Source organism: Dermochelys coriacea, chromosome 1 (assembly GCF_009764565.3).
Source record: "Dermochelys coriacea isolate rDerCor1 chromosome 1, rDerCor1.pri.v4, whole genome shotgun sequence".
In the NCBI taxonomy this organism is placed as follows: Eukaryota; Metazoa; Chordata; order Testudines; family Dermochelyidae; genus Dermochelys; species Dermochelys coriacea.
The window spans coordinates 120,354,888-120,368,212 of NC_050068.2; the positions used below are offsets into that span (position 1 = coordinate 120,354,888).

The 13,325-nt window shown below is 39.2% G+C and overlaps 1 protein-coding gene across 9 annotated transcripts in view; it reads left to right on the forward strand.

Annotated features, from left to right (window-relative positions):
• The window catches only part of VWA3B (von Willebrand factor A domain containing 3B), a 138,356-nt gene extending 127,133 nt beyond the window's left edge, over positions 1–11,223 (forward strand). For 8 of the 9 annotated variants that reach the window (XM_038387796.2, XM_043491439.1, XM_038387792.2 and 5 more), the window contains 4 exons: positions 2,888–3,012; positions 4,148–4,285; positions 4,866–4,963; positions 8,758–9,587. In XM_038387796.2, coding sequence (XP_038243724.2) covers positions 2,888–3,012; positions 4,148–4,285; positions 4,866–4,963; positions 8,758–9,193 — 797 coding nt within the window. In that variant the 3' untranslated portion in view covers positions 9,194–9,587. Of the gene's footprint in view, positions 1–2,887; positions 3,013–4,147; positions 4,286–4,865; positions 4,964–8,757; positions 9,588–9,643 lie in introns of those variants that run through there. The other variant, XM_038387791.2, reaches the window with a different exon arrangement.
• Positions 11,224–13,325: the final 2,102 nt, after the last annotated feature.

The following is a 13,325-nucleotide window of genomic DNA, read 5'->3' on the forward strand; positions in this document are numbered from 1 at the left end:
CTGCCATAGCTTGAACCACACAGCTGTTGTGCACACAATTTGGGTAACTGCCTGCCTAGCTGCTCATTGCATACTCTTTTGAATAATTGACCCTTTCATTAAATGAAATAATAAATGCATGAGGGTCTCTTGCATCATGTGCCAGACCCCAAATGACGGACACTATACCCAGTGAGAAGACTGTTGCATTATTTTACCCACATGCAGATAATTTATAATAGTTGTAGGATCTCAAAGTAGGTATTATAATCACCATTTTATAAATGAGCCTTTCTGTGTTTATTTCCTAAGTGTTGCTGTCAAGGTCACATGGAAAGTCAGCACCTTTATGAGTAGAACTTAGTTCTAACTTCCAGTCACCTGTTCTAATCACTAGGCAATGCTGCTTCTCTAAAAATAATTATATTTACCTTTTCAGTAAAATTAATAATAATTTTAGTATCTCTGAATCAGCCACACAAAATGTCAAACTTTATTTGTAATGGGAATGAACTATTTGCACATTCATCAAGGCTCTGATTCAGCAAGGTATTTAAGCATGCACCTAACTTTAAGCATGTGAGTAGTCCCATTGAAATCATTTTTGCTTCTCACGGTGTTGATGTTAGGCTTATAGTTAAGTATTTTGCTGAATCAGAGTCCAAAGTAAAAGAATTGTTATGGCTTCTACTAAGTTTAGAATCTTTCTTTTCTTAGTAGTTATTCTGTACTTGCATTGTTTTAAAATAGTAATAATCTTGTTGTTCTTGTTTTTTAAATGCATCTTCTAAGCTTTTCCCTTCTGTGGGTCACCCAGTGTATGTTGTCTTCTCTATTTCTGCCTCTGACCCTTGTCCTCCACACACCCGTCTGTGGGGAGCTTTATTCTGATGATGAATTTTGTGAGATTGGGGGTTTGTTTGAAGTCCAGAAGAGGGGGTTTGTGAAAGATTTCTTTAAGGATGTGGTCCCCATTGAGTATGGGTTGTAACTGTTGCATGATATCCTGTACGGATTCCAGTGTGGGGTGGTAAGTGTCAATAAGGAGTATGTGGTCAGAGGTTGTTTTTTTTTTTGTATTGAAGCTGGTGGAGTGTCCTTGTTTGGTGAAGGTGGTTTTAAGTGTGTTAAGTGTGTATTCCAGACGTTTTCCTTGGCGCATATTCTGTGATATTTGAGGGCCTGACTGTAGATAACAGATCTTTTGGTGTGTTTAGGGTGGTTATTGGACCTGTGAAGGTAGGTATGCCGATCCATGGGTTTCTTGTATATAGTAGTCTGTAGGGTTCTGTTGTTGAAGCTGTTCATGGTGTCCATGAAGTTGATGCTGGTATGGGAGTGTTCTAGAGAGAGATTCATGGGTGGGTGGTGGTTGTTAAAGTTGTGATGGAAATCTATGAGGAAGTTTAGGTCGTCTGTCCAGAAGATGAAAATATCATAGATGTGTATCAGATATATCATTGGTTTAGTGGTGCATTTGTCCAGAAATTCTTCATCAAGGTGTCGGAATATTGGGGAACTATCCTAATACTCATGGCTGTACCAATGGTTTGGACAAAGTGTTTTGTTGCTGAATGTAAAATTGCTATGGCTGAGGAGGATGAAATAGATGAGTGTAGCAATGTGTTTGGGATGGATATCTGGTTATTGTCCATTATCTTATAAATATTTGAGGCAGGCAGCAGTACCATCATTGTGAAGGATGTTGGTGTATAAGGAGATGACATCTAAGGTGGCAAGTGTGGTGTTCTGAGAGAGGTGGTTAATGTTGCAGAGTTTCTGGAGGAAGTTGTGTCCTGGAGGAAGCTGGCACTTTGTGGGTGAGTCATTTGAGGATGGTTTCTATGAGTCCTGATATTCATTCAATAAGAGTGCTATGGCTCAATATGATGGGTCTGCCTGGGTTCACTTGTTTGTATGTTTTGGGAAGCATGTAGAAGGTCCTGGAGTGGCGGGAAGAGGGGTTGTGGGGGATGAGGTTGTAGAGTTTCTTTTGGAGTTATTTGGGCAAAGATTTGATGATATCCTTAATTCCTAGGTGAATTGTGGGGTGGGATCTTCTTTGAGTTATTTATAGTGAGTGGTGTCGGTTGGTTTTGTTGATGTAGTCATCACAGTTGAGAACTACAGTGACACCGCTCTGTCTGCTGGTTTGATCGCTATCTGGTGGTTGGATTTCAGGGACTGTATAGCTGTCATCTTGGTGGTGGAGCGACTGCAGTGGATTTCACAGTCAGTTTTTTTCCCAAAAGCAATCAATGTAATGATCAAGTGTGTTGTTTTGTCCATTGTGGGGTGTCCAGTCAGATTCTTCTTTTTTCTTATGATTTGGTGGGGATGCAGTGGTTGTGGGTGGGGGAGTCAGGGAAAGAATTCTTTAAGTTCTCCATGTGTTAGTATTGTATCAGATTCTGTAGTGGGGCAGAAGTTTAGTTCCTTGGAGAGTAGAGATAATTCAGCTCTGGTAAAAGATACTCTGGATATATTGATGATGTTGGGGTATCATGGTTTATCCTGGAGTTTAAGTTCAGTGGGTTGTGAAGTTGTTGTAGCTGGTTCCACTTTTTCTTTTTGTGTTGAATGGCTGTCAGCAGGTTTTGATAGTTGCTTTGTATTTCTTACGTTATAGGGTTATTTTCCTCCAGGTTATTTTCCTGATTTTTTTTTCCTTTTTTGCATAATTATTTTGCAGAACTCAGGCTTTATATTATAAATTCTTTGAGGGCAGTGACTTTCTTTTTGTTGTGTCTTGTAAGGTAGAGTGTACATTGTCAGTGCCTAATGCAAATATTATAGATTCTGCTGCAGAAAATATGGGGACATGTTACAGCCTACAGGATTTTTAGCATTCTTGCATATTGGTAAACATGCTAAATGTAATATTGTATTTTTCATGTTTTTGTCTTAGGAACTGTGATAAAGAGTATCAGTTCTTCCGAGGCTCTTGTTGACTTCAGCCATGGAGAGACACAGATTGTACCAATAAAGTTCATTATACCTGTTGGGGGTGCTATGCCTTGTCCATCACTGCAGGTGAAAAACTATTACTTTTGAAGGCAGCATATGTTTATCATTAACTTTGTTCTTCAGTTCACATATGAGCACGATGATAAGTTATAGTTTGGTCATTTCTGTATTTTGGATAAATTTATAAATGTTAAAGAAGATTCTGCATTCATAGTGAAATTTCCTTTGGTTCCATGCTATTTCCAGTATTTCTTATGTTTGTCACTTATTACATGATATGTGATAAGAGTTTAGAATCTTTGCTCTTTCCCTCTAAAATAATATTTTTTGTTAGTTCACTCAGCATAAGTGATCTTACTGTTTCCCACATAATTATATAATACACATAATTAATTTACACTCACAGCATAGGAACCTAACAGAGCCTTTTACTCACACTATAACATACAGCAGGCTCTAGCCATTCATTTTTCACAGTATGTGCTTAATCCAACAACAAAAAAAACCTTTTAACACCCCAAAGAACAATAATGAAAAAAAATCATATTCCATTTCTGTATTTGTTAGCTAGCTAATTGTCTATTATCACAATTCTTCTTTCAAATCGGGTTTATTTTAGCAGAGACAGGGATGATGGGTACAAAAAGCAATGGTCTACCCTGCCTTGGTTACAATTAAAACCAGGGACTTGAATCTTTCCTGTATAATGTAAGGAACTACTGCTGATATTAACAGTATGTCTCTGACTTCTGTGTGGAGAGTCCAATTCTGGAAGTGTCCTGTAAGATTTAATAGAAAATTATAATCTTTCTATAGGGTTTAAAAATCATTTTATATAATTCAATTAAAAATTATATTCCTGTTATAGAATTCCATATAATGTTTCAAAAATGTAAACAAAAATATAATTCTCTATTAAATTCTAAGGAATAGAAAAGTTGGAATAATTTCTTTAGCAGCCTGTTAACTTGATCCCTCTGATATTCTGTAGGACGTTTCCATAGGATGCTGATGTGAGGTGCTAATCCAGTGAGAGTTGAGGGTAGTCAACACATGGCATGATTGGTACCTTTTTATTTTCCTCTAGAGTTCCATTTTAAGCCATTGGAATGGATTAGCATGTTGTTTTGTACAGTAAAACCATCATTTAAAACTGGTATGCTATGAAGCTCTTGCAGCCTAACTCTTTTCTGGTACACAGGTTGGAGACTATGTATTCGCCAGAACTGGGATACACACAGGAAATGATTATTATATGCCTGCTGTTGTCATAGCAACACCAAAAAGAGTTGACACAGATGATAAACTCTACACAGTTTTGAGGTACAACAATAGGAAAGTAAGTATCCTGTGAAAGGATATGAGTTTTGCCATGGCATTATTATAATTCTGTTTTTGATGAGGCAGAAATAACTGGTCTGGCTAAAGAGCACATTGTTCCATTCACCCTCCCAGCTGACCAAAATCAAATCAAATTTTAGAGCCAGGTAATGGGCCAACATAATGGACAAACTGATAGAGTGTAGAATAATTTATCCTTAAATCAAACATTACTCTATTCTCCATAATCTATTTATCGGCTTTCACAGGCTCCATACTGCAAATGTGGAGAATAAGGATTGTTTTTGATGGTATAAAATAAAACTATTTTATTAAGTAGTTTTTTTAGTACTAACTTTATTTAGTGTCATGTTACCTTTGTTTGTTGGAGATTATTATGGTAATGTTATCCTTTTTCTCATTGTGTATTATAAAGAAATTGTACTTATCATTAGGAAATTCTCATCTTGGTTTTTCAGATGCTGCTTATGGTTGCATCAAAATGTCTGTTTTCTTTGTGTTCCTTTATTCTTAACTGCTGCTTCTGAGGTTTAGAAGTCACTGATCTAAGCTGGATGAATTTGATTGTGTTATTGCAGAAACACTGTATACGAAGTGGTCTTATTAAAATCAGCCAAACAAAGTATGCCTGTTCCTGCCGTTATATAAGAATGGCCCATATGGTGGATTGCCTTCTGTGAGTATGCTTGAACTGATGTATGTAAACTTTTGGTTATGTGCATTCTAAAATGTAGGGTGGCAGAGAAGCATATTTTGTATTAACTTTTGCTTTAGATTTTCCATATCTAGTACAATAACAAGTAGCTTTTAAAACTAGATCAGGGTTCATTCAGGTCAGGTGGTCCTGGACACATCACCAAGTGTGTCTGAGCCACTAAGTGTTTGGATGTGAAAGTTATTAACTGTCTACTTCATGCTTTTGTTCACTGGCACGGAGCTGCACTGTATCAGTCTTGGAAGGACTGGTGGGAGGTGCTACTTTGGTTCTTTTTAACAGGAAGTTCGAAGTGAGGAAATGCTGGAAGTTGGATTGGAGATAGTGTTAGTGATAGGGCTGATTTTTATTTTAAGATATGTTTTGTGATATAAACTTGTGCTTTAAATTATGAAATGTATTTAGAATACTCAGTGTCTTATTGGACTTAAGTCTGGGGAATGGCTTGGAGAGGGTGAACTTATGTAGACCTCAACTGATGTTTGCTGGTTTGAAAAGAACATGAACTTGTATTGGTTTCCAGGTAAATCCGATGAAGTGAGCTGTAGCTCACGAAAGCTTATGCTCAAATAAATTTTAGTCTCTAAGGTGCCACAAGTACTCCTTTTCTTTTAGGTAAATTTGGGTTTCTGTTTGGCCTTTACATAGCCTGAGCCATGAACTCATTTGAAGTATCCCTGAGAAGTGATAGATTTCAGAGTTCATTAGCAGGCTGTGAGTTGTGTGGTAGTAAACGTTGAGGCAGTGGCTCCTACTCTCCCCTCTTCAAAGAAGAGGGAACATGAAATCCCTATGGAATATAATAAACCTGATCAATGAAGCAGGAGAGATTCATTCTTTCTTATGGTTTCAGATATGTTTGGGGGAAAGTGGTGACCTCCAATAAAATCTAGCCAGAGAAAGAGGAGAAACCAGATAAATTAAAGCGTTAATACTTCCCACTCAAAACCAGAACAGAATTTGTCATACCCCTTCATTCCTCCTTTGAAGAAGTTATTTAGGATGGAGTGGGAAACACTCAAAGAAAAGACTCACTTAGCAATCCCTCATATTATATAGGGTTCTAGAACCCAAAGATTCCATCTTTATCTCCTCTCTGGTCAAAGCCACGGTGACATTGCTGATAACGAACATGGTACAGTAAAAGCTGTGTTTTCCAGCACTGTATAAACCAGAAAACTCTAGAAACCGGCATTTCGTGGTGCCGAATCTGAGCAGTGCTCACCTTGGTGGCTGCCCACAAGCAGCGACATATTCCTGCTGTTCCTAGGTGGAGGTGTGGGTAGGTGGCTCTGCATACTGCTTCCACCCACAGGCGCTGCCCCTGCAGCTCCCATTGGCCACAGTCAATGGTTATAGTAATCAATAACACTTAACTCTTGTATAGCATTTTTCATTCATAGATGTCAAAGCACTTTACAGAAGAGGTAAATATAATTATCCCCATTTACAGATGGGAAAACTGGCACAGAAAGGTGAAGTGACTTGCCAAAAGTCCTCCAGCTGGCCAGTGACAGAACCAACAATAGAACCTAGGTCCTCTGAGTCCCAGTTCAGTGTCCTAACTTCTAAGCCACACTGCCTCCCGTAAGGCTGGTTGTTTGTCATGGATAAAATGAAGAAGATCATGGATTCCACCCAAGAATCTTATGGAATTCTGTTTTGTCTTTCCCTGTAAACATCATTAATTCCATCCCTCTCTCCTTCTCATCCCCTCAGTCATTCACTCTGAGTTGGCTGGTCTCAGTCATCAAGCCAGCCAGCCACAACCGCTCCTAAGCACCTCCATATTTTTGCTACTCACCACTCCTGTTTGCTTTGCTGTATTGAATTTTGCTTTTTAGATGAGGATGGGAAAAGAAGAGAAAATTTATGTGCTGGCAATAGTATTTGTTGTAGTCTTTCCTCTTCTTTTATGCTACCCATCTGTCCATCCCTCCTAAATAATCTATATTTTTCTATACATGTACATAATTCTGCTGCATTTTTAGTCTGTTTTATGAACAGGTTGGAGCCTGGCTAGATCTGTCTCTTGTGGTTGTGTTTTTTCTCCTCCTTTTTGGTAATGTAATACCTAGCTCTTAATACAGTGCTTTTCATCAGTAGATCTCAGTGATTTACAAAACAAAGCAGTATCATAATCCCCATTTTACAGATGTGAAACTGAGGCATATAGCAGTGAGGAGACTTGTCCAGGTCACCCAGCAGATGAACAACAGAACAGGGCATTGAACCCAGATTTTCTGAGCCCTAGTCCAGTGCTCTTTCCACTAGGCAACACTGCCTCTTTGATAGCTGGAGCTTTACATCTCCATAGAATTGTGTTTTCTAGGATGGGAGACGGTGGCCTCAGATGAACACAGTTGTTATTGCAGAATTTTCCCATTTTGCGAGTAACACTCTCAGCTACAATATTTTATTGTTTTCCATTAAGATATTTGTAAATGGAATAATGTTCTCATGGAAGTGTAACAGTTTCTCCCATCTTATTTAACACTTTACTTTTATGTCATGTAGATATGCATCCTGTCCTCAGCCATGCATTGACTAACTTAATTCACAAAAAGAAAAGGAGTACTTGTGGCACCTTAGAGACTAACAAATTTATTAGAGCATAAGCTTTCGTGAGCTACAGCTCACTTCACGGCTGCTACTCTGAAACCTGTAACTTAATTCAATGATTGAATCATAAAGATTCAACACTGTCCATGACATTACTTTATGTTCATCTCTTTTTGTAGTCTAGCACACAGTGTCTAATGAGTGTTTTCCTCTTTTATGAAAAACTGTGCATTAAAAATCATTAGACAGTTGTGTTTCATTAGCTGTACATTAATCAGTACTAATGCTGGCTGTGCCATTTTCACTGCTTGAATAAAGATTGTGTCAACATTTCCATTATAGCCCCTGGCATCAAGGTGAACAATGCAGTGCATGTGTTCAACAGCCATTCAAGTATTGTATTGTATCATTTTGTCTAAATCTTAGATTTTGGGCTGTCTGGGGGCAGGGACTGTCTTTGTGTTGTTTGCTTGTACAGCATATAGTACACTGAGGTCCTCATCAATGTATAATCTATTCAGGTACTTATCTGACCCTCATTCTTATAGTATCTGAACACTAGTATCCGATTCCTGTTTGAACTCCTGAGGCACTATCACAATGGAAATACATAATAAAATAATTGTGATAAGACAATCCTACCCAAAGTGTAATCCATATCAAAACTAAAGTGCTGGGAGCACTGAGTGTAGTTAAAGGAGTTTTTTCCTTTATATTGCTTGATTGCATTGGCCAACTTTAGGAGCCTCTTTGATAGGTTGTAAAGAGAGTATCTATGGCATGATGTGAATTCCTGGTGGAAATTATTTTAGAATTGAGATTCTCAGAGACCAGAGGATCTTTCTTGGAAGAATACTCTCATATGATAGGCATGTGACAGCTATTGTACTGCATAGTTGCAAAATCTATAAGAAGCTTCAATGGTTCTGGTGTGGGCTGGCCTTTATTAATTCTTTTGTTACTTCTGATAAGTTAGGTTAAGTCAGAAAACATTTGAACTCTTGCCACTTCACAAGACTACTGTCAGCACAATGAGTCTTTTTCTTATCAACACTGTGACAGGTGGGAGATGGGGAAAGATGACATACAAAGTGTTAAAATAATAAAATAAAGATGAATGTTTTGAAATAGCATGATATACCACATTTGCACACACAGATGTATATCAGTGAATCTTCTCATCTGATTTCTAGCCCAAATGTACAGGCTGAGAAATCCATCCAGAACTCATCTCCAGAAGAAGAAAAAGAAAAGGGGAAAAAATTGAAAGAAGATGGGGGAAAAAAGAAAAAAAAAGGGAAAGTAGAGAGCAAAACACATCCCAGGGAGAAGACTTCAGACTCTGATGGTCTTTTATTTACCTCCAGGAAGGAAGTAAAAAACAAAGAAAAGAATTCACTGCCTAGTGACAAAGAGGAAACTGAAGGTAAAGAAGTGAGGAACAAATTATTTGATTCAAGTTATAAAATCATAAAGATTAGAGATGGATCTGACCTGTTGGGTCATTTAGTCCATTCTCCTGCCACTACAGAAAGGTCCCTGCAATATATTTTCTGGAGGTTTGTCCAGCCTAGTTTCAAATGTTGCAATGTTCCACCATTTTCATTGGGAGACTATTCCACAAACTAGCTAATCTCAGCATCAGGATGAGATTGTTTTCTTGATTTTTATCTATTTATACTAGTTATGTCCCTTGGTATCAGTCTTAAGCAAATTTCTCTACATCCTGGGTGTTTACTTAGACCCTCCCGATATTTATTATGTTTACTCCTCAGTCATCATTAAGTCAAGCTATTTATATGTTGCTCTTCTAATCTTTCCTCATAAATCAGTACTCATCTTTTGTTGCTCTTGTGTCAATTCCATCCACTTTGTCTACATCTGGCTGGTACTGAAGTAGTATGATACTGCAGTACTGCCCAGGTTTCTCAACATCCTTGTAGCAGCACAGCTTCTTCAGAAGCCACGTCCTAATTGGCTCCCTGCCGTTATATGTCTCTGAACTCCCCAGTATTCCAATTTGCAGAGGTGAATGAACATGAGATGCCATTAGCCTCTTTTGTTACTAATTCCCTGCAGGTTGAAGGAAGGATGAATCTGAGGAGAGTGGATATCACCTTGGCCCATCCTGGCCATGCCTTACCGAGATCTGCAGAGCCTTGGCCACCTGAGTCCCACAAAGGAGATTCTTCTACATGGCATGAGGTGGAACATGCAGCAGAGTCTCCTTTTTATGGCACCATTGGCTTTACCATTTATTTATTTTTTGCAAACCCCTTTGTGTCTCAGAATGTTTGGAAGCATAGGAGAACCTCTGATATTCATATAGTTAATAAAGATGTTATATAAAACTGGTCCTTACACTGATACTTACAGGATTTCTTTGGATGCATTCCCACAACTTGACACATCGTTGAGTATTGTTACACTTTGTTTGCAGGTGTTCAGTCAGTTTTCAGTGTATATGATAGTGCTTATCATAGCCAAGTAAATTTTGAATTAATTTTGCAAATAAAAATTTGTGAGCCAGTGTCAAATATGTTACTAAACGCCAGACATACTGCATGTAGTTTATTCCATACATCCACTATTTATTTTAACTCTATTTCAATAATTAATTAAATAATAAAAACCTCAAGTTTGCCTGGTATTATTTTTTTTTCTCATGGGCCAGATCCTTGTCTGGCGTAATCTGGCATTTTACAGTAGTTGATAGTCTGGTGCTATATGTGCTGCTTATTCAGATCCCATCTTTGCAACCCTCACTCATACTGATGAGCACTTAGACAAATGCTCCTGTTTAAACCAGTGGGATTACTTGCATGAGTAAGTACTCATCAACATGAGTGAAGATTGCAGAGCTGTGTCCTATGAATGCATTGTTTCATTAATCTCTAGAGACTAGATTTTAAAGGCCTAAGCTCCTGTTGATTTCCTAGGCACTAGTGGGAATTTTAGAAGTGCTTATCTGCATCTTTAGTTGCCTATATACCTTTGAAAATCTGGCCCTAGATATTTACATTTTTTCCTAACCCTTTCATTCTGGAATTGTTTGCTACTTCATGAAGAATGGATCACATGTGTCTGTTATGTGTTAGGGGGTTAATATTTGTTACATTATTTTACTAAAGTTTGAAGTTAGACTTACCTAATACTAGTTCCCAGGATTACTCTGTTTTCCTTTTTTGAAGTTCAGTACCACGTTTGCTTTATTAGTTAGGCACCCAATCTGCTTAGGTACTTTTGAACATCCCACTAGGTGCCTATCTATATCTTTAGGCACCTAAATGTCTTTTTAAATCTGGTCCGTAGCACCTTAAAATGGTGATCATACAAAGCCTTGATTTATATGTTCAAACTTTCCAAGTGTGCTCTTCATTGCTGTTTGCCGTTATTTTTCAAAGTCTTCAGTACTTCTTAATTGTTCTTGTTCAAGGCAGATTTCAAAAGAAGTTCAACATCTCAGCAACTCAAAAGAAATTTTTTCAATAGTTGTAAATTCCATTTAATAGTTAAAAACAGACTAACTTATAATAGCCTGAATACATCCTACTGTAATGAGGTTACACTTACTGCTTGATTGTTTGATTTCTGAAGGCGGTCTGTTGAATTGGTATATTTAAAAGGTTTATAGTCCTCCCACATAGTTTCTAATACCTGAGTACTTTGAATGTCTTTTCATTTGTATAAAAATAAATTACTCGATACTCCTGATTGTTTGCCTGTAGTATGAGAACTTCTTGTTCATAATTTTGCAGCGTATTTTCTCTAGCCCATTCACGCTTGTGTAATACGGGAGAAATATGTGGCACCATGAAAAAGTGCCTCCTTTTTAAAACCATGCCAGCCTCATCATCATTGGTGATCCCTCGATTCAAGGATGATTTCTACCATGGATTTAAATCTGGGTCCTGAGATGACTCAGGAGTCCAATTCTGGAACCACAGATCCACCTGCTGTAGGTGCAGACATTTTCTGGTGTGTCAGCTGCCTGCTGGGAGAAAGTTCTTTCTTTTTTCTTCCTTCTCTCTCTCTTTTCAGCTTCAAGGGCAATGTGTTTCTCCTTGAAGCAGGCCACTGCCTGATGCCTCCTGTGGCACCATTGGGGTCGGTTAGTGCTTGCTTCTCCCAACTTGTGATGTCCACATCATTTTTCTTGAGATACACTTTGTGTGTCTTTGTTGCTAGCCTACCCAGTGATCAAATGTGTGGCTTTGGTTGATCACTTCATATACTTTCTCCAAAAGCTTTTTAATATCATAGAGCCAGAATGTGCAACCCTTGCTTGTGTTGGTGAACACTTGCTCACATAAGCAGTCCCATTGATTTCATACATACATTTCAACATTTCATAGATTTCAGTGGGATTACTAGAGGGAGTAGGAGCTCCCTAGCATGAGGAAGAGTTGCTAGCTAAAGAAATTAAGAACTGTATTGTGCAAGGTAAATTTATTCAACTGGCAAATCTACTTGATGAAGCCTAATATATTCACTGCTTTTGGGTACTGTATGAATGTACTAAAAGAAACTTGTTAGAGGATTTTGAAATGTCTATAAGCCAGCATACTTTCAGCTAAAATATTCTTGAATGTTACCTGATTGCATGTAATCAGTGGTCCAAGCCTGTTCTTACTCATGAAAAACTCATTGAATGAATATGGACTGCATGATTGGGCCTTGTGATGGGGCATCTGCCCCACGCTGGCCCAGAAGGAGTTAGTAGAACCCTAGGGAGGCTGTGCAGCAGGCAGCCAATTAGAAAGGACCCTAAGGAGTCTGTGCAGGAGACAGCCAATTAGAGAGGGACTGTGAGGAGCAGCCGATCAGGGCCTGGTAGACCCGTATAAGAAGAGCTGCAGGGCATAGCAAGGTCAGTAGCTGCTTGGAGCTTGAGGAGGGAAGGTCAGGCTCCCAGCAGGAGGAAGGAGTGCCAGCACCCTGGGCAGAGCAGTACTGCTAGCAGCAACTGAGGGATGGGGAAGCTAAAGACGGCTCCTTGTTGGCTGCCGAGATTTGCATGCTGGGGTCCTGAGGCAAGGGAGAAGAGTGTGCTGGGGGCCATGGGGAAATGGCCCAGGGAAATGAAGTGAGGAGTTGGAGGGCATGCAGTAAGCGGCAGCCATCTACAGGGTTCCTGGGCCTGGACCCAGAGTAATGAGCAGGCCTGGGTCTCCACCTACCCCCTGCCTGCCACTGAGGAAGTGGCCAGACAATTGGCTGCAGTTGCCATTTAGGGAAGTGGCTGGACGGTGGACTGCAGTTCCCCCAGAAGGGGAGAAAATAGAGTGTGATGTGGCCAAAGGGCTGTGCCCTGCAGAGGATGCCATAGTCCTTGGAATGACATGGGTCCAGGAGCAGAAGTGACGGTGGGTGAGATAGCACCAGAAGAGGGCGTACCAGAGCTAATCCCTGGGACAGCCAGCAGGAGGCACTGTAGTGGTGAGTGAACCCCATCACGAGGGTCCTACCAAATTCACGGTCCATTTTGGTTAATTTCACAGCCATAGGATTTTAAAATTGTAAATTTCATGATTTCAGCTATTTAAATCTGAAATTTCAATGTGTTATAATTTTAGGGGTCCTGACCCAAAAAGGAGTTGGGGGGCAGAGGGTCACAAGGTTATTGTAGGGCAAAGTGTAGATCAGTTGATATAGTAATGTGATTTTTATCCAGTCTCCTTTCTGCCCAGATTCAGGTAGCAAGAGACAAATGGCTTGTTTATAACTTTTTGAGAAGGTTTCTGGAAGGTCTGTGCACTGA